General features: G+C 41.2%; 1 protein-coding gene across 5 annotated transcripts in view; it reads right to left on the bottom strand.

The window, feature by feature from the left end:
* Positions 1-19,177, bottom strand: part of CCDC142 (coiled-coil domain containing 142) — a 91,493-nt gene that overhangs the window by 19,757 nt on the left and 52,559 nt on the right. For all 5 annotated transcript variants that reach the window (XM_033954886.1, XM_033954896.1, XM_033954905.1 and 2 more), the window contains exons 7-9: positions 18,792-18,923; positions 14,560-14,674; positions 3,210-3,390 (exon numbers count right to left, since the gene is read on the bottom strand). In XM_033954886.1, coding sequence (XP_033810777.1) covers positions 3,210-3,390; positions 14,560-14,674; positions 18,792-18,923 — 428 coding nt within the window. The remainder of the gene's footprint in view (positions 1-3,209; positions 3,391-14,559; positions 14,675-18,791; positions 18,924-19,177) is intronic.

The raw sequence follows: 19,177 nt of genomic DNA, 5'->3' as shown, positions 1-19,177 counted from the left end.
AGTTGAATAACTTTGCTAAAACACTGTATATTAATAGCTGCAGTGAAAATAGCAGTGAGTAGTTGTTTGATATATGGCTTGTCACTTGTATTTTATATTTGTTTCAAAGCGTTGTACTTTGCCTGATTGAATTTTCTGTAAGTGATGACATTTTAAATTGCAAATGTTGGCTTGTAATTACTTAGCTAAATACAAATCAGTAACTAAAATCATGTTGCTTTTTATAACAGATACATTTTATGTTTAAATGATTTTTATTATTCCAGCAGTAAGAAGCAAATACAAACAGTAGTACCAGTAAGGGAATTTTTTAAGTACCTTCTTACTTCTCATTTATAATCTTAATGTATATTTTCTTCAAACCGCTTAGAACCTAACGGATGTAGCGGTATATAAGAAATAAATTACATTACATTACATTCAGGAAATAACATTTTCAACAATATAATCAGTTCCCCTCCCAGCCCCCCAGCCCCTCCCCTCCCCAAGAATCCATGGCCAGTCCAACAGCTGAGAGTGGGAATAAAATCTTAAAGATTCAAAAGTCTACTGCGAGCATGCGGTGTGAGGTCCTGCCAGAAGTGCTCCCATACCTGACAAAATTTGCGACCCGGGCCAAGAGTCAAGTCTCCCACCATGCATCTCTCCAGTGTTGCGTGCACTATCATTAGGGATCTCCATTGTGCATATGACGGGGGATCACGGGAGAGCCAGTTGGTGAGGATGGCTTTTTTTCCCATCAAAAGGGCTCTGGAGATAAATGCTGACATTTCCCTGGGTTTGGGCGAGGCTATATTATAAAATCCAAATAATGCCCTTGGTTGCGGAAGCCATCGCCTTCCCCAAAGCGATGTGGTATATAGGCCAAGATGTCTCCAAAACTGTTGGATTGCGAGGCAGGCCCAAAACATGTGACTCAAAGATGCGTGAGCCTGATTGCATTTCAGGCAAGAATGCGACGCAGTAATCCCCATCCGGGCTGCACGTTCCGGTGGAATGTAAAGTCTAAGAACAATTTTCAATTGCATTTCCCAGTGAGTAATATTGGGTGACACCTTATGAATGTTCTTCAGGACCCGTTGTAACTATTGAGCAGTCAACTGGCAATGCAAGTCCTCAGCCCACGCTGTCGCTAATATATCCAGATTCGTACTTGGTTGGCAATCCCGGATCCCCACAATATGAAATCGTAGAGGAATCCTCTGTTGGGCTGAAAGGCTGAAGAGTTCCGAAAGCGCCTCCCTGCAGACTTCAGTAAGGGCAGCCACTGGGAGGGACTGAACATAGTGACAGATCTGGTAATAGGCGAAGAGATCATTAGCCTGTAGGTCAAAAGTTCGTTGCAGCTCAGCAAATGTGACCAGGCTCCCCTCCTCCGAAAATAGGTGAAAAAGATATTGTAGACCTTGTGCTTGCCACCTAATAAAGGTGGCATTTTGCATGCCCGGCTGGAAAGCTCCATTGCCCTGTATAGGCAAATATAAAGACACCCTAGAAGACAATTTGGCTGTTTTACAGACCCATCTCCATGTCCTTCTGACCGGCGTAAAAATGGGGTAGTGAGACACCAAAGGACGCATCCTCGGATCCGCCACATGTAGAAAATAGCTCACATGGAACGGAGCCAGCAAAGATAACTCCAGTGGTGTAGCAGAAAAATCAGATGTTCCTCTAAACCAATCATTAATATGTCTCATCTGACAAGCCATAGCATACCAACGTACATTTATAACAGATACATTTTTATTTAATTTGATTCAATTTGATTATTTGTTTGGATTTAGCTCAAGAAGCGGATTCTTGATTTTGCACCGATATCAGTAGCCGCCTTAAAAGCGGCCACAATTCACGCATCGGTGCCGGTTTTGGAATTGTGCCGATGCAAAAGATAGGCACAGGAAATGTAGGCCAGGGTTTTCCAGGCCTACATTTTCAGCACTTATTAGTTTCATGTGAATCGTGCATATGTAGGAGCTTTGGGCCATCTAACACCACTTCTAACATTAGCCATACCTACTTTGGTGTTTGGCATCCTAAAAAGCCTAAGTAGTGAACAGAGTTTTTAGCCTAACCCTGCCCTTAGATGCTTGTGAATAATGATAATTGTACAAATATTTCCAATCAAATATTGTTTATTAAAAATTAACAGAAATCTTGTTTCAAAAGGCATTTGTACAATGGAGACACATACAATCAGACATGTAAACTTGCACCTATTCTGAAAACATGGTCTCAGAGAACCTATCCTGGTTCGTTCATTTATGTACTTTCGCAATGACCCATATTACATCACTCTCATCTACCAATCATGAGCCAGCAGAGGCTGTCCTTATGGTTGAACAAAGAAATTCCTTTTAGCTTTTATGGATACCAGGCTTAAAGAAAAGTTTTACAAATTATATATTTGTTCACAGCAATTTCTGAATTAGTATAAAACATTATAATATACCCAAAGAAAACTCCCTCCTATCAGTAATCTTTAAAAGTTTAAATCAAAACAGTTCTCTGACTCTTCAGAACTCAAATGCTGTCGGTCTGGGATTTTTCTGTTTAAGCCCCCCTTAATGAGAATTCCTAATGTGGGCGCACTTGGCCTGACTTAACAGTTTTCCAGGCCTCTTTCCCACTTATTACTCCCCAAAATCTCAAAAAGGTCCATCCAACACAGACTCAAAGAAGCCTTTTAATGAACAGCTCTCTCCTCAAGCAAATATATGCAAATTTTATATGTAGTTCACCTGCCTCAGAAAAAAATCATTTCCTAGATTTTCCAAAGTAGATCTGTCTAGTTGACAAAGAATGTACAATATTCTTGCAGCTTAGGCCTTAGAGAATGCACAAAATAATTACTTAGCAAACTGTTCAATTGTTGATTTTAGTTGGCACTAATTAGGACTTATGCACAGATCTGCCTATTTGCTATTCAATAATGCTAAATGCACAAATTGTCTTGCGTGTAACCCAAAAAGGGAGGTGGCCAAGGAAGGGCATAGGCATGTCAAGTGTGTTCCAAAAATTTAGTCATTTACACATCCAATTGTCATTGGTTGCGTGTCACCATTTACACCAGGTTTTTGGCAAATGTAAGTCCCCGTGCCCAAAGTTAGGCCCAGATTGCTCTTTACAGAATAGCGCTTAGCATGGATTCTTCCCAGTGCTTAACTTTGGGCACTATTTACTGAATCTGACCTCATATGTCACTGACTCACCTAAATTTTATTTTGTGATGCAATATATGATCCATCCAGGTTTCCAAGAACATTGTCACAACTTGTGCCAGAACTGTGATCTGTACCTCTTTTGCAAGTGGTGAAATCCCTTTCAGCAATGGACCAATAACTGAACGAGCAGCATCCACAGCATACTCACTCGGGTTACTCACATCTTCAGCTAATGAGAGCAACAGGAGGGGGGAAATGAAATAAAGAAGTTCAATCTAGCACAACTAAGAAACACCACAAACAACATAGGACATTTCTGAACTTTCTAGTTTTATGGTCTTGTTATTTAAATCTATATTATTTGAATGCTGCATAAAGACAATTAATTTAGTAACTTGTCCAAATATGATATTTTTCAATTGGCTGCAATGTAAATGGAGCAGATAAGAGCATTTTTCTAAGTGTCTAAGTTATGAACTAAAGATGCATTTGGTAAAATGTATACATTCTTCAAGTAGGCACACTACTGTGACAGGAGCATTATCTGAACTGTATAGATACAAAATATATGGACCAATTGTCTAACTAGTCACAAGGAAGAGAAGGAATATAAGATGGAAGTCATGCCTATGCCTCAAATGTATAAATGCTCAAAAAGTGTTTCTCAGTGGAAAGGAAGTTTAAGAGCAAAATACTGTATCTAATATGAAGCTGAAAGAGGGAAAATAGGGGTAACATCAAAGTCATAACTTGCCTGCCATTCAAGGCTAATGTCCACTCATCCTATGATTTGCCATCCCTGCCATAAGTAAAGTTGCTTACCTGTAAGAGGTGTTTTCTGAAGAAACTTCACTGGTCATGTTTATATTCTAAAATGTAATAGAAATGCACATAGACCTTTACTGCCACTGTGCAAAAGGAGTTCCAGCAATCTGAACATAACCAAGCTGATGTCTGTTAACTCTGAATTACTTCTGTGATGGCTCTAATATTATGTGCCTTATTGGCTGAGACACATCACATCACATTTGGCATGGCTTTTAGTCTGGATTTGGGGTAAAAGGTGGTAAACCCAGTGACTGCAGCACTCAGACTCTGCTTTGCATGGATTTGTCTTGGCCTGAGATGTATTCTTCAACAGTCAATTATTCAATTAGGAAAATAAATGAACCACCAGCTTGCAAAGAAAAGCCACAACAGCTAGACATTTCATAAGAATATGCAAAACTAATGCTATACCTAAAGATAGTAATAGGAAAATACCTCCAGTATAATGCACTCTGTTTTAACTATGGTTGTTAAAAATTCAATAACATTATTAAAAAAAGGAAACTCTTTGTGAGCTGTATGTCTCTCTACATATGTTCAAAAGAGAAACTGCAGAGCCCAGAGAAATCATCTTGAAGGTATTCCTTTTCAAGAATATGTTTGAAGTAGAGGTCTGCATAGGAATGGGGATCGCGGGAAACCCGCAGGTCCCGTAGGAATCCCCCCTAACCCACGGGATTCCCACGGGAACCCCCCTCTGGCCCACAGGACTCCCACGGGGGGACCACTCTAGCCAACAGGACTCCCACGGGGATGGAAGGCTTTGGAAGCAGGGTTCATCCATATAATATAATGGACACGTCAGCCTTAGTAAAAGAGGGGATTTATAAGTTAATTACCTGAACAGAAAACAAAAAAAAGGGTTCCACCAAAGAGATTCCACAAGGAAAACAGCAGCGCAAACGCAAAAGAAACTGTGGAATTGATGATCCTGTCAGAAGTAATTGCTGCTTTTTATGGGGACGGGCGGGGATGGAGGTAATTCCTTGCGGGGATGGGTGGGGACGGAGAGGATCCTGACGGGGACGGAGAGGATCCTGGCGGGGACGGGCGGGGATGGGTGGGATTTCTGTCCCCGCGCAACTCTCTAGTTTGAAGCCCTTGATATAATAGAGAATGCTATCCTTGCAAGGTTTTTTGGACCAGAAAGGAAGTATCTGGAGAAAAACCTCACCCTCTCCTATGGTATATAGAGAAAATAGATTTCTGACTTGATTAGGTAGTGGTGCTGACTTGGCAGATGATTTGGAGAGATTTCAAGTAGATGCAATATAGAGCCATCCCTTAATACCCAGATAACCCAGCTGTTTCAAGCTACAAGCCAACCTTTTACAAATAACTTCAGCTTCTCTTATAAGGCAGTTCTCTAAAACTGACACTGTAATACAGTTCATTTGCACTGAATTCAGTCAAAAACCCATTCCTGATTTTGACTAGGTGATTTAGACATCTGGATGTTTATAAGGCTTCAAATCCTGCTTCCTAGGACAGGTGGTATCTAGTAAGAATTTCTTTTGAGGAAAATTCTGCTTCCAAGTAGACCTCTATAAAGCCTCTGGTATGTGGAAGATGGCTCTGAAATGGCACTAGTTAAGATATGAAGTGTTGTAATAAACTTTCATAAGATCCACTGCATCACAGACTATTACTCACATTGCATGACAAATCAGCAATCTTCTCTTGTACATCTTCTCTGAAACCGACATCCATGTTTGTACATACTTGTATTTTGTAAACAGCCATGAATGACTGAAATCAAACAGGCAGTACATAAAAATGGACGAACAAATAAATGACTAAGTGAATAAATGCTTATAACAGAGGCTCTCAGTGCCATCTCAAAACCGACAAAGATCCCAGAGACCAAGACGGTAATTCTCAAAAGGTCACCTAACGTTAGGTACCAGGATGCTGTGTGCTATACACAAATTCTATTATCAGCAATTACATGGGTAATTGTCATTATAGCATACCTGCATAAGTCCACATATACATGCTTAACTTTAGGCACAAGCACCTACACTAGTTCAATGGCTAGGGTAAATGACATCCCCATGTTATTTTTTAAGGGAAGAATTTGAGTATGAATGGGCACAGCCACTGACCCTCAAGGCTTGTATTGAAGAACGCTGGTGTAGATTGAGGTTGAGATAGAAACTAAAGAATGACACGGGATGATTTACCACAGTTAACTGCTGGGACGGGAACATATTCTGACACTGTTTCATTCTCTAAATGAAGCGGCAAGTGCTTAGGGAACTCCTCACCAGTCTCCATCAGGTTGAGCCTACCATTGTGTTTCTTTTGGAGAAGAAACCTGTTCAATTCATGGGCACCCTCTGTGTTGGCATGCAAATGGATTTTATCATATCATCATCATAGATTTAGTAGGATGCTATGCTAGAATTGAGCAAAGAGCTTTGGTGATTTTTTTTCCCAAATCCAAAAAAAGTTCAGAATGTAAAAATCTTGCACTGGAAAAACTAAGATACAAATTCTTGCTTTCCTTGTCCTTTCTGAGCAGATTCTACAAAAACTCTGGCTTACTGAATTCTTCAGCAATCTGGACATGACACTTGCCCCTGAATTCTACAAATGGTGTCCAAAGATGGATGCACATAATTAACTAATTAGCACTAAATTTGCAAATTGATGATAAATACTAATAATTGGCTTTATCAAGCACTAATTGGTGCAATTTGTTGTTGCTTGCATAACAGACTTAAACACCTATTCTATAAACACTGTGTAAATGCAAGGGGAGGCTTTAATGTGAGGGGGACATGGGCATGTGAAGGGCATTCTAACTGTTCTAGCATTTACTTTAGAAAATTTACATCTGATTGGGATCGGATATAAATATTCATGTTTAAAATATACTTTAAATCACAATTCTGTCCACGTTTTGTCCAAACCTAGGGTTAGATGTCCAGGTTTCCCCGGACATGTCCTCTTTTTGAGGACTCTTGGAAACCTGGGCAGTTTTTTTATTTTACTAATTTTGTCCAGGGAACCTAGACAACTAGTAACCCTACAGCAGCTAGCACACCTATCCGGAGTCTACTCCCCCACCCCAGTGAAATTCAGTGCTTGCTCACTGTTCTGTGCTGCTCTAACTCTTCAGGCCACCAGCAGCACGAGTGAAGTAAACATACTGCCTTCGGTAACCCAGAAGCTTTTTCTCTGCTACTGCTTCCTGTCCCCGAAAAAGGCAGGAAGCAGTAGCAGAGAGAAAGCTTCCAAGTCGCAGAAGGCAGTGTGTTTACTTCACTCATGCTGTCAGTGACCCAAAGAGTTACAGCAGTGCCACTAGAAATGAGAACAGTGAGCAAGCACCAGATCTCCGGGGGTGGGGTAGATAGCATGGGGTGAGTAAGAGAGATGCTGGACCGCGGGGATGTAGGGGAAAGGGAAGGAAATATGCCAGATCTCCAGGGAAAGAAAGGGAAGGGGCAGATAGAGATGCCAGACCACAGGATGGGGAAGATGGGTGGTAGAAGAGAAGAAGAGAGAGATATCAGACCAGGGAAGGAAGGAGGGAGGGATTCCAGGCTAAGGCAGGGGGAGGGGAAGTGGAAGGGAAAGACAGAGAGATGCCAGACCACAAAGGAGGAAGGAGGGAAAGGAAGGAGGGGAGAGAGTTGCCAGACTGGGGGCAGAATGGGGTGGGGCCATTTGTCCTTTTTTAAAGAGAAAATCTAGTAATAGATGAGACTAAGATCTAAATGATTCTAAATGATTTGGAGGTGTAAGGATGTGGCAATTTTAACTTGAGACATAGTTTGTTGTGGAATAGTTGCTTGTACTCTGGTGTGGGGATATTGGGGATTTGGGGTGGGTGGGATCTAGGTGGATTTCATATTGCATTTGTTATGTGCTCTTCTCAGGTTTCTAAAAACAATAAAGATATTTCAAAATAAAGAGAAAATCTGGTAACCCTACCCAAAACCCGTGTGTGCTATAAAATAAGTGAGATTTAACATGTGTATTCTATCACATATGCATGAAAATGGCTCCTTCAACAGGTCTTTGAGGTTTGAGCCAAAGGTTACAGACTGAAATTCAAGAGACCAGTGGGACCATTGGATGACCATGGAATAAAGGGAGCGCTAAAGGAGGACAAAGAAATCGCTGATAAACTGAACACATTTTTTGCATCTGTATTTACCAAAGAAGATTTACACAGCATACCAGAACCCATCAGGCTATATGCTGGAAACGAAGACGGAAAGCTGACAGGATTGACGGTCAGTCTAGAGGAGGTGTGTAGATAGATTGATAGGCTTAAGAGCGACAAATGGCATCCATCCAAGGGTTATCAAGGAACTGAAAGGGACCATAGCTGAACTGCTTCAACTAATAGCCAATCTGTCGATCAAATCGGGAAAGATTCCGGAAGACTGGAAGATGGCGAATGTTATGCCAATCTTCAAGAAAGGTTCGAGGGGAGATCCAGGAAACTACAGACCGGTGAGTCTGACCTCAGTACCGGGAAAGATGGTAGAGTCGCTGATAAAGGACGGCATCATTGATCACCTTGACGGACATGGGCTGATGAGGACCGGTCAGCACGGCTTTAGCAAAGGCAGATCGTGTTTGACAAACTTGCTGCACTTCTTTGAGGGAGTAAACAAGCAGGTAGACAAGGGCGACCCGGTCGACATTGTATATCTGGATTTTCAAAAAGCGTTTGACAAGGTTCCGCATGAATGACTACTTCAGAAAATTGCAAGCCATGGAATCGAAGGTGAAATGGATTAAAAACTGGCTGGAGCATAGGAAACAGAGAGTGGGGGTAAATGGACAATACTCGGACTGGAAGAGCGTCACCAGTGGGGTGCCGCAGGGCTTGGTGCTTGGACCTGTGCTCTTCAACATCTTTATAAACGATCTGGACATTGGTACGACGAGTGAGGTGATTAAGTTTGCGGACGATACGAAGTTATTCAGAGTAGTGAAGACACAGGGAGATTGCGAAGACTTGCAACGTGACATAATCAGGCTCAAGGAATGGGCATCGACATGGCAGATGAGGTTCAACATGGATAAGTGTAAAGTGATGCATGTCGGTAACAAAAATCTCATGCATGAATACAGGATGTACTTGGAGAGACCTCCCAGGAAAGAGACTTGGGAGTTATGATCGACTTGGGAGTTGCGATGAAGCCATCCACGCAATGTGCGGTGGCGGCGAAAGGGCGAACAGAATGCTAGGAATGATAAAGAAGGGGATCACGAACAGATCGGAGAAGGTTATCATGCCGCTGTACTGGGCCATGGTGCGCCCTCACCTGGAGTATTGCGTCCAGCACTGGTCGCCGTACATGAAGAAGGACACAGTACTACTCGAAAGGGTCCAGAGAAGAGCGACTAAGATGGTTAAAGGGCTGGAGGAATTACCATACAGTGAAAGATTAGAGAAACTGGGCCTCTTCTCCCTCAAACAGAGGAGATTGAGAGGGGACATAATCGAAACATTCAAGGTACTGAAGGGAATAGACTCAGTTGATAAGGACAGGTTGTTCACCCTCTCCAAAGTAGGGAGAACGAGAGGTCACTCTCTAAAGTTAAAAGAGGATAGATTCCTTATGAACATAAGGAAGTTCTTCTTCACCCTGAGAGTGGTAGAGAACTGGAACGCTCTTCCAGAGTCTGTCATAGGGGAAATCACCCTCCAGGGATTCAAGACAAAGTTAGACAAGTTCCTGCTGAACCGGAATGTACTTAGGTAGGGCTGGTCTCAGTTAGGGCGCTGGTCTTTGATCAGAAGGCCACTGCGTGAGCGGACTGCTGGGCATGATGGACCACTGGTCTGACCTAGCAACAGCAATTCTTATGTTCTTAATGCAACACTATCTTTGGAAAACTAAGTTCAGCCCCAGGCATGGCCACTTTGAGCAGTACAAAGCTCCATATACTGATGCTCTAGTGCTTCCAAGATTTGTCTCAGTTTCTGAGTGGGTCTTATGAATGAGAAGCTAAAGAGATCAAGGTCCCTTCAGTATGGATTCAGCTTTAGTGTTTGGTACAGCTTCCTAGTCAATGCATCAAGATTTCAATGCCAACTTCATGAAGGTGGACTTTTTGTTTTCCTAAAAATACGCCTTTAACATCTCCCAGGTCCAAACTGCTCAAGATGACATCTGTGTATAGGCAATGTAACCCAAGGTATATAGAGATTATGTCCTTAACTTGATAACATCTTCTCCAGTAGATAGGTGAGACATTCTAGACATTGGTTTATCTCCCAATGGCCATGTGCCATATGCAGAAGGAATCCACTCTGGATTTTTTCCATGATTCTCTTCTACCTCACTAGGAGCTCTAGCACCATCTGTAGTTAGTACCCAAGCACCAAGAGCTCCAACACAGAACGTGAAGTAGGGTCACCAATGGGAACATTCACAAGAATCAACTGTTCTTCTCAAAAAGAAAAATTTGAATAACAAACAGCCAATAGCCAACCACAGCATCAAAGGAACTCAGGAAGTACCCCTGCATGTGTTGTGAACATACTTACTGAATTCTTCACAGCCCAAAAAGGGTTGTCTGGCATCCAAGAAACAAACTTGGATAATCATTAACAAAATAAGACAGTAGGCAGGAAGGTCAGGGTGCAGGAAGGACAGTAGGCACAGGAAGGACAGTAGGCACAGGAAGGACAGGGCAGGAGTTTAGAATGTCTCACCTATCTACTGTAAAAGATATTAACAAGTTATGGACATAATCACTTTTTCCAGTACAATAGGTGAGACATTCTAGACATGTGAGATGTACAAAAGCAGGCCCAAAAATCTAGGGCGGGCTTACTGTGCCGACCCTCAAGACTGAGGACCCAAAAGCAGTGTCCTGTCTTGACGCCACATCCACTCTGTAAAATTTGACAAACGTGTGCAGAGTGGACCAAGTAGCTTCCCTACAAATCTCTTCAGGGAGATTACCCCTAGCCTTGGCCCACAAGGAGGCCATACTTGAGGCAGAATGCGCCTTAACAGAAACAGGAGACTATTGACTGCAAAGAGTGGAAGCTGACAAAATGTCCTTACTAATCCACCTGAAAAAGGTCGCCTTGGAAGCGGAGGTGCTCTGCTTGGAAGAATGAGTCAACACAAAAATATGTTCAGAGATGCGAAACTCATTTCTGACCTCTAGTTAGTGCAGAAGAACTCTGCGGACATCCAATTGCTGAAAAAGGCTGTTCTGTTTCTCAGAACCAGGAAGCTGAAAACAGGCAAATGCACTTCTTAAATAACATGGAATGCTGACACCACCTCTGGCAGGAACAAAGGAACTATCTCCGAGATCCGCAGGAAAGGCTCTCCACAAGACAGAGCCTGGAGTTCCGAGATACGTCTCACTGAAGTAAGGGCGACCAGAAAAACTGTCTGTAGCTTGAGGTCCAAGAGAGAAGCGTCTTTTAAAGGCTCAAACAGAACCTTGAGGAGGCCAGAGAAAACCAAGTGAAAGTCCCATAAAGGGAACGACGGTTTAATTGGTGGTTCAATGTGAAGAGCACCTTTCAGAAATCTGGCCACGTCATGGTGTGACGCAAGTGAAAGACTACGGTCTTGGACTCTGAAACAAAAGAGCCCAACTAGTTGGATCTGAAGAGAGCCCACGGTAAAGCCCTTATCAAGGCCCACTAGGAGAAATGCAAACACTACTGAAAGAGGACAATACAGCTGCACACTTTCCTGGTCTCACCAATGTTGGAGAATCTTTCACACTTTAGCATAGGCAGATACAGAAGTTGACTTCTTAGAATTTAGAAGAGTAGACATGACTCCAGAAGAGTAACCTTTGCACTCTAAAATTTCATGCTTAATAGCCATGCCATAAGAGCAAAGTGATCCTCCATACAGATTGGACCCTGAGAGAAAAGGTCTGGAATAGCCCACAACTGAAGGCTTCAACCTAAACGGAGATGCATCAGATCTGCGTACCACAGTCTGCGAGGCCTAATTGGAGCCACCAGAATGACCTTTTCCTGAAGCGTTGCAATCCAGTGAAGGACCTGACCTATCATGGGCCAGGGAGGAAACACATAAAGTAGAACTCCCTATGGCTACAGCTGTACCAGCATGTCTAAGCCCTTACTTCTGGGCTCAGATCTTTGACTGAAAAATCAGATGGCTTCTGAGTGCTTTATCACTGCTATTAGATCAGAGTGAAACCGACCCCAGTGCCACACAATGGCTTTAAATACTGCTGAGGACAGCGCCCACTCGCCTGGATCCAAAGACTGTCTGCTGAGGAAGTCAGTTTGAACATTGGTGACTCCCGCCATATGCGTTGCCGAAAGGTCCTGGAAATGACGCACTGCCCAGATGAAGAGCAGGCGGGCTTCCTTAGTCAAAGAAGCACTCTTGCATCCTTTCTGGTAAGTGATAAATGACACTGCTGTTGCATTGTCACAGAAGACTGTGACAAATCTAGCTCTCTTCCTAGCTTTGACACAGGATTAGGGAAGAGGATCAGTAAACCCCGATGCAGGAGAGCTGACCAGGTTGGCCCTGAGGATTATGAAAGCGCTAACTTCCCTTGGTCTAACCCTGATGAGTCAGACAGTAACTGCCAAGGAGCTATTAGGGCTCAAAGAAACCCAGGAGTTAAGAAACTACAGCTCCCAGAAGGCCAGACTCAGAACAGGAAGTGGTCACAGAGGCAAGCTCAGCTGCAGAGAGATTTTTCTCCCTTCCCCCTCTTCAGAGCAGGGAGGGGCCGAGGAGGCTTCAGGGTGAGCTCTAGAGAAAGCTCACCTCTACTCAACTGAAGCCTGGGGAACTGAGCCACGATTGGGACATTGTGGACATATCAGATGTGTTGGAGACTGAAGCTGAGAGACAGCTACAAAACTGTGAACCAATGGACATTGGAGTATCAAGTCTGCCTAGCGAGGGTTTGGAGGCAATGGACACCAACTGAGCAAAGGTTGGAAGTGTTTGACTATTTTTTTGTGCTTAATAGTTTTGAGTCTAAAGTTGCTTGTATGCTGAACTCGTGGGCTTATCAAAGCTAGTCTCGGGAGCATTGCAATACCTGAACTGTGACATTAGACTGTATAACATTGCAAACTAGGGAGCCTTTGTGTTTTCCCTCTCAGCCCAGCTGGAGGCTAATTAGGGGAAGATAAGATTCTGACAGAATGGCAAACACAGTGGAAGAGTTTGTTATCTGCAGGCACTCCTAGCAGAGCTACGTTAGCAGGTTTTTTTTCTGATTTTTGGTAAAACTTTATTTTTCCTTACTGCAGGAGTGTAGTTTGTTTCTCTCTTCTGCTCTTTCATGGTGAGGGAATTTTTGCTGTAACTTTCCTAAACACAGAAGGTTGGTGAAGAGGACTCCAGCCGAAATTGTTTGTTTTGATTTAGTATTTTGGAATTAGAGCCAGGCTGGTGTGTGTAAAGCCATGAAGGCCAGGTTGGCCTGAAGCTCTATGTTTGAAGGATTCTACAACTTGTATTGAAAATACTGCAATTTGCTATCAATTCCTGGACAAAGTAACCAGAAGTATAAAAATAAAATACATCTTTATTTTTCCTGACATTCTTGGAGGTGTGTGACTTTCTTGTTCCCTTATCTGATTCCTCTGAAAACATTGACCCTATTGTTTTTACCTTAGGCGGTTGCCTAAGAAGGCCTGAAGGATTCCCTGGTTAAAGGGTACATGCTGAGAGCAGTCATGGTCACTTGGAACACAGCTCGCTGCAGTGATCAGGAGCTCGTGGGAGGAGACAGACCACTGGGCCTTCCAGAGACATTCGCAATTTCACCAGAGCCAAGTGAATGGCATGCCGCTCCAAGCGGTTGATTGACCACAGCCTTAGAGAGGGCACCCTATGCCTCTGAATGGGATGACAGTTGCCATGGTATCTGTCATCACAAACACCCAAGACCCAATCCGTAGCTGCATGCCCCTGGAGAGGGAATGTGGAAGGAGACACCAATTCACGAGGGCTTAGGCCCCCAGAGTCCAACGAAGAGCTGCTTGCAATGTTGCCAGCTGCGGAACCCAATGTGAGAGCAACATGTGCTGTAAAGGACACATAAGCACTCTTGTCCAACCCACATGTCTAGAATGTCTCATCTACTGCACTGGAATATGGACTTACTCTAAATATTTGTAACAAATATCAAAATGTTTACTGATGTATTATCTTTTATTTATTCCTGGGGTAGTACTTAAAACCACTGGTCTGTTTCTCTAACATAGTAAGGAAAAAACATAGCAATTATCTGAAGTGACTAATACCAGCCCTAAAATTATGAGCAGAATAGCATATAATGAAACAATAAATATGAAAAAGCTTATGGAATTGTTAAAATCCTTACCAGGAGGCTAAGGGACAGCAATAAAATTTTACATAGAATCACACAACAAATCTGCTGAAGAAGCTCACAATGATCAACTCAGATAAAATGCAGGCCCGCAGCATTTCAAGAACTCTTGGGCACACACAGAAACCGCCTTTAGGCCTTTCTAAAAAGCTCTGGGATCACTGTGTACTTGGCACCGAGTGCAGTCAGAAAACCCCTTTAAACTAACAAGCAACCAGGTACTAACACTTACCTGATGAAAAATGAGTCTGCCAATGTTTCCCCAAAGGCATATTTTGCTGGAAGACATCTGTGGACATCTTTCTAAAATTAAGCATAAACATCTGCAGTATTTTTTCTGAGAAGTGCTAGAGGGAAGAGAGACAGAAAATAAGATGTCGGTAAAGGATCAGGACACCATAGGGTTTTCTAGACTAAGACCAATTTTTCTCATTTCAACTTACATTTAAGTCTAAAATACTACAACCCAAAAACCCTTGACCATCTTACAGTCCCACCACAAATGCAGGTTAAGTTCCTTCCCTCCCAACCACCCACAACCCCATCTTTCATCTTAGCTAGACATACTGGAGTACCATCTCGTGAGAGTCTTATATCAATTTTCCACCAAAATAGTGACCATTCCTAATGAGTTAGTATGATACCACATACTCTCCCAGTCCAACAAAGATAATCATATCCCCAAATCTGTCTTCTATGCCACTATATACTTCAAAGACTCCCCCAACTTTGCATTCAAACATTAATAAAGTACCAAAATTGTCTTTTTTTGTAATAGTGGTCCTAATTCTCTCTCAAAGCCCGTTTTCCCTCTAAGAAGTTCCCCCAGCATACCAGAATTTTGAATGTAATGTTTGACCTACAAATAGAATAGATTCCAAATGAACTAATCTGTACTGACCCTGCAAATCACCAGAAGTCTGAACCTCCCCAAGTCTAGAAACAGTCCCACACATACCATCCCTTTAGCCTCCCAAGACATAAATACTCTTTCCCCCAGCCCAGGCCAAACTCCATGTTAAACTTCGGTGAGGTAAACCAAGAATACTTCCTCCCCTCCAATAAAACACTCCTAACTGTCTTCCAGACCCTCAGAGTGATCTGAACTGACTTTAGACCATCCTCAATTCTGCCCCCCACCCCCAGAACCCAAAGCAGGTGCATGAGTGGGACCCGATTCACCTTTACTTGTTCAATCGCTACCCATTGTTTACACTCCTGAGCCTGCCATTCCAACACTGCTCTTAATTTGGCTGCCTGATATCATCTTTGCAAATGGATGACTACAAGCCCTCCCTCCTTGCTAAGACAGAGTACCAGAAGCCCCACCCCAATACCTTCCTCTATATAGTTTCTAGCACTCTCTTCCATACCCAGATCAGAAAGGTTTTAAATAAAAATAGAAGTTGCAGCAATATCATCATTTTAACTACTTTGATGCGTCCCAACCAAGGAACATATAAACCCACTCATCCAGATCTCTCTGAATCTTATTAAAACCAGGTACATAATTAAGGTCATACAGGCTCACTCCAGATTGCCCAAAGTAAACTCCCCAAAAATGAATTGAGGTTCTTATCTAGTTAAATGGGAAGGAAAGCTGTAAAGCTTCCACTTTCTCCAACAATAAACTAGTGTTCTCCCCAGAAATTTTTTCCAGCTGGGTGGCATGAAAAAGTAGCCGGGTGGGGTAGGATGGGGAAATTTGGTGGTGGGGAAAATTAAATGTATACTATCTTTATTAGTTAATTATTATTATTTTCCAATGCTCAATATGACTTCCTTTTTTAAGGTTTGACACTTATGCCAGAATATTTTTACTAAATTTAAGAAGAATCCAATTCTAGAAGTGAATAATTAGATATGTGCTCTCTTTCAAATGGTATAGAGGTTTTAAAAAGGGAAATGTGTTAATGAAGTCATTAGGTTCAATCGAGCCATTTATTTCTGCATGAATTTAAACAACTAAAAAAAAGATAAATATAGCTCATTCAGTCATAAAAGAAATGGCTCTACAGCACCTATAATAATGTTTTGATCACTAGGTTCCTTCCTGAGGTCTCACTTCCAGACCTCTTCCACATAATTTATGGTGAGGTGTTACTGAGCCTTGAAGGAGACCTGTGTGATTGCACTACAGCAAAATAAAAAAGTAGCAGATAAAGATAGCAAAACAGTTTAGGTAAAGATGCAGGTAATAATTAGCAATGTACTAAAAATATTTTATTTTTATTTGCTTATAATGTCATTTGAAAGCTGCTTGATGTTAATACAACTTTAATTTAATTCTTTATTGGGGGGGGACAACACCTACTTCAACAGTAAAGTTAGAATAGGGTCATTAAATCCAGTGGCGTACCTAGTATATATGTGATGTCCTATAATATACTATAAGAACAGCATAGGCTATAGACTCATTCAAAAATTAAGGAAAAAACCTCCACCAAAAAGGTTTTTAAAGAAGTGGTTGAGAGGTCACCTCATTGGCAAAAAACTTTCAATATGTGTTAAAGCCTTATGCTGAGCTCTGCTAATGAAAAATAAATGACAGAAGAAAAACTTCAACTTATCTTCGCTGATCGGTACACCAACGGTGGCCAGCGTTTCACAAATATGCTGCCTCAGGGTGTATCCCGACCGATCAGACTTCTTTCGAAAGGGACGCCAAATCGTCTCACACATCTGTGGTTTAAAGTATTTAGGTATTTGGATTAAAAATACACTTGAAGACACAGTAAAAGAGAATGAAAAATTTTTATTTAAGAAAGTATCAGAAATGTGTGAGCAATGGAATCCTTTACATCTTTCTTGGTGGGGAAGAGTTCAAACTATTAAAATGATGATATTGCCTGTGGTTTGTTGCCAAATGAGTATGACACCAGGTTTTTTTTCAGGGGTCCTTTTATAAAAAGTTAAATGGTATTCTTAGAAAATTTGTTTGGCTGGGTAAAAGGCTTAGAATTGCTTTAGTATCTTTACAAAAATCAATTATGGAGGGTGGGGTAAATTTTCCAAATTTTTATAGGTATCATCAAGCCTATATTCTGCGCCAGGATATGTATTGGGTCCTCCCAGAGCTCATGGAAAATGTCCCAGATTGGTTGTATTTGGAATGGAAACTCATGTTTCCTTTACATTTATGTCATGTTCTCAGTATTAAGATGCCTGGAAAATATAAAGATAATAGAATATTAATGGATACATGGAAAACATTGTGTTATGTTAGTAATTTAACACCTAATCCAATACATAAATCAACAAATCAATTCTATGGGTGAACTCCAAGATTCAAATTGGCGGATTTAAAATCGTTTGGAAGCAATAGATTATTGCAGGTATACGAACTTTAAATGATGTTATTTCAAATGGTAAACTGCTTGATTTTTCACAGTTACAACATAAATTTGGTCTTAATAATTCACAAAGTTTTAAATGGTTGCAACTGAAGCAGGCTATTCAGGAGGGGTTCCCTGAATGGAAAAATCTTAATAATCAGTATAGTTTGGAATTCTTGTGCTTTCAGGCGGATTTCTTGGGTCACCAAGCCGCACAGTGGTATAAATTGATATCTGGATATATGAATAAAAAACCAAGGACTGGTCTTAGAGACATTTGGAGCATTGAGATTAAGCATCAAATTTCTGCGTCTCAATAGCCACAAATTTGGTCTTGGAGGATGAAGTGTACAGTGTCAGCATCTATGAGACAAACTTGGTTCTTTTTGTTACATAGAGCATTTTGGACCCCAGTTCAATTACAAAAGTTAGACAGCTCTAAGTCTAATAGGTGCTGGCATTGTAAACTTGAAGCAGGGACTCTAGATCACTTATTATTCTATTGTCCCTTTATTATGGCCTTCTGGAAATTAATTTGGTCCCAAATTAATTGTTTGTTAGAAAATCATGTAGCATTAACATATGATACAATTCTCTTTGGTATGTCAATGAGAACAAGGAGCCAGATTTCATCAAGTAATAATAAACTTTTATTGATAATGACAGGAGTCGCCATTCAACATATAACAAGTAATTGGAAAAATTATAGTAGATTAAATTATACCTTTTGGTGGAATTCATTATGTCACATTTATAAAATGGAAAGCATAATTGCTATACAAAAAGGTAATTATAATAAATTTATAAAGATCTGGGGGGCCATTGACAGCCTACTGTAATGAATAGATGCCGTTTTCTATTGGAAGTATATATGCAAATGGGGGGAGAGGGGGAGGTGGGTTGTCTAAATTAAACGGAAGGTTTTAACATATAAATAAGAGTATTTATATATTTTTGATTAAATATGAATGGAATGGGTGGGGGGAAGGGAATAAACTTATGTATCTGAATATATTTAGAAAATTCAAGTGATGTATTTAATCTTAAATGTTTTATTAATTGTACACTTGATGTAAGTTTTAAAAAATGAATAAAGAATTACAATTTAAAAGTTCTAAAGAAACCCTACCTTTATGTTTGAAGCAGTCACATGGATTTGCAGGCACATCTGTGTTTCCTGGGGGGATGTCACATGAAATGTATCATCCGAAAATATGGTTTTCACCAAAACCATTAATTTCTCTGTTTCTGCACAAAGAAGCTAAAATTGAGGAAATAACATTCTTTAATTTCACACATTCTTGGGCATTCTTGGGTGATTCTTAAATATTTATCATGAATTCAGACTCCTAAATTCAGTCCTAAATTGTTTATAGAGCTGTTCTTCTACCCTACTCAGAAGACTATCCATTATGTTCTTAAGCAGGGGCATCCAACCTCAGCCCTCACCAGGTCGAGTTTTCAGGATCTCCAAAATGAATATGCATGAGATATATTTGCATACAATGGAAGCAG

This window comes from Geotrypetes seraphini, chromosome 1 (assembly GCF_902459505.1).
Source record: "Geotrypetes seraphini chromosome 1, aGeoSer1.1, whole genome shotgun sequence".
Lineage (NCBI taxonomy): Eukaryota > Metazoa > Chordata > Amphibia > Gymnophiona > Dermophiidae > Geotrypetes > Geotrypetes seraphini.
This window is presented reverse-complemented; position numbering and strand designations above follow the sequence as displayed.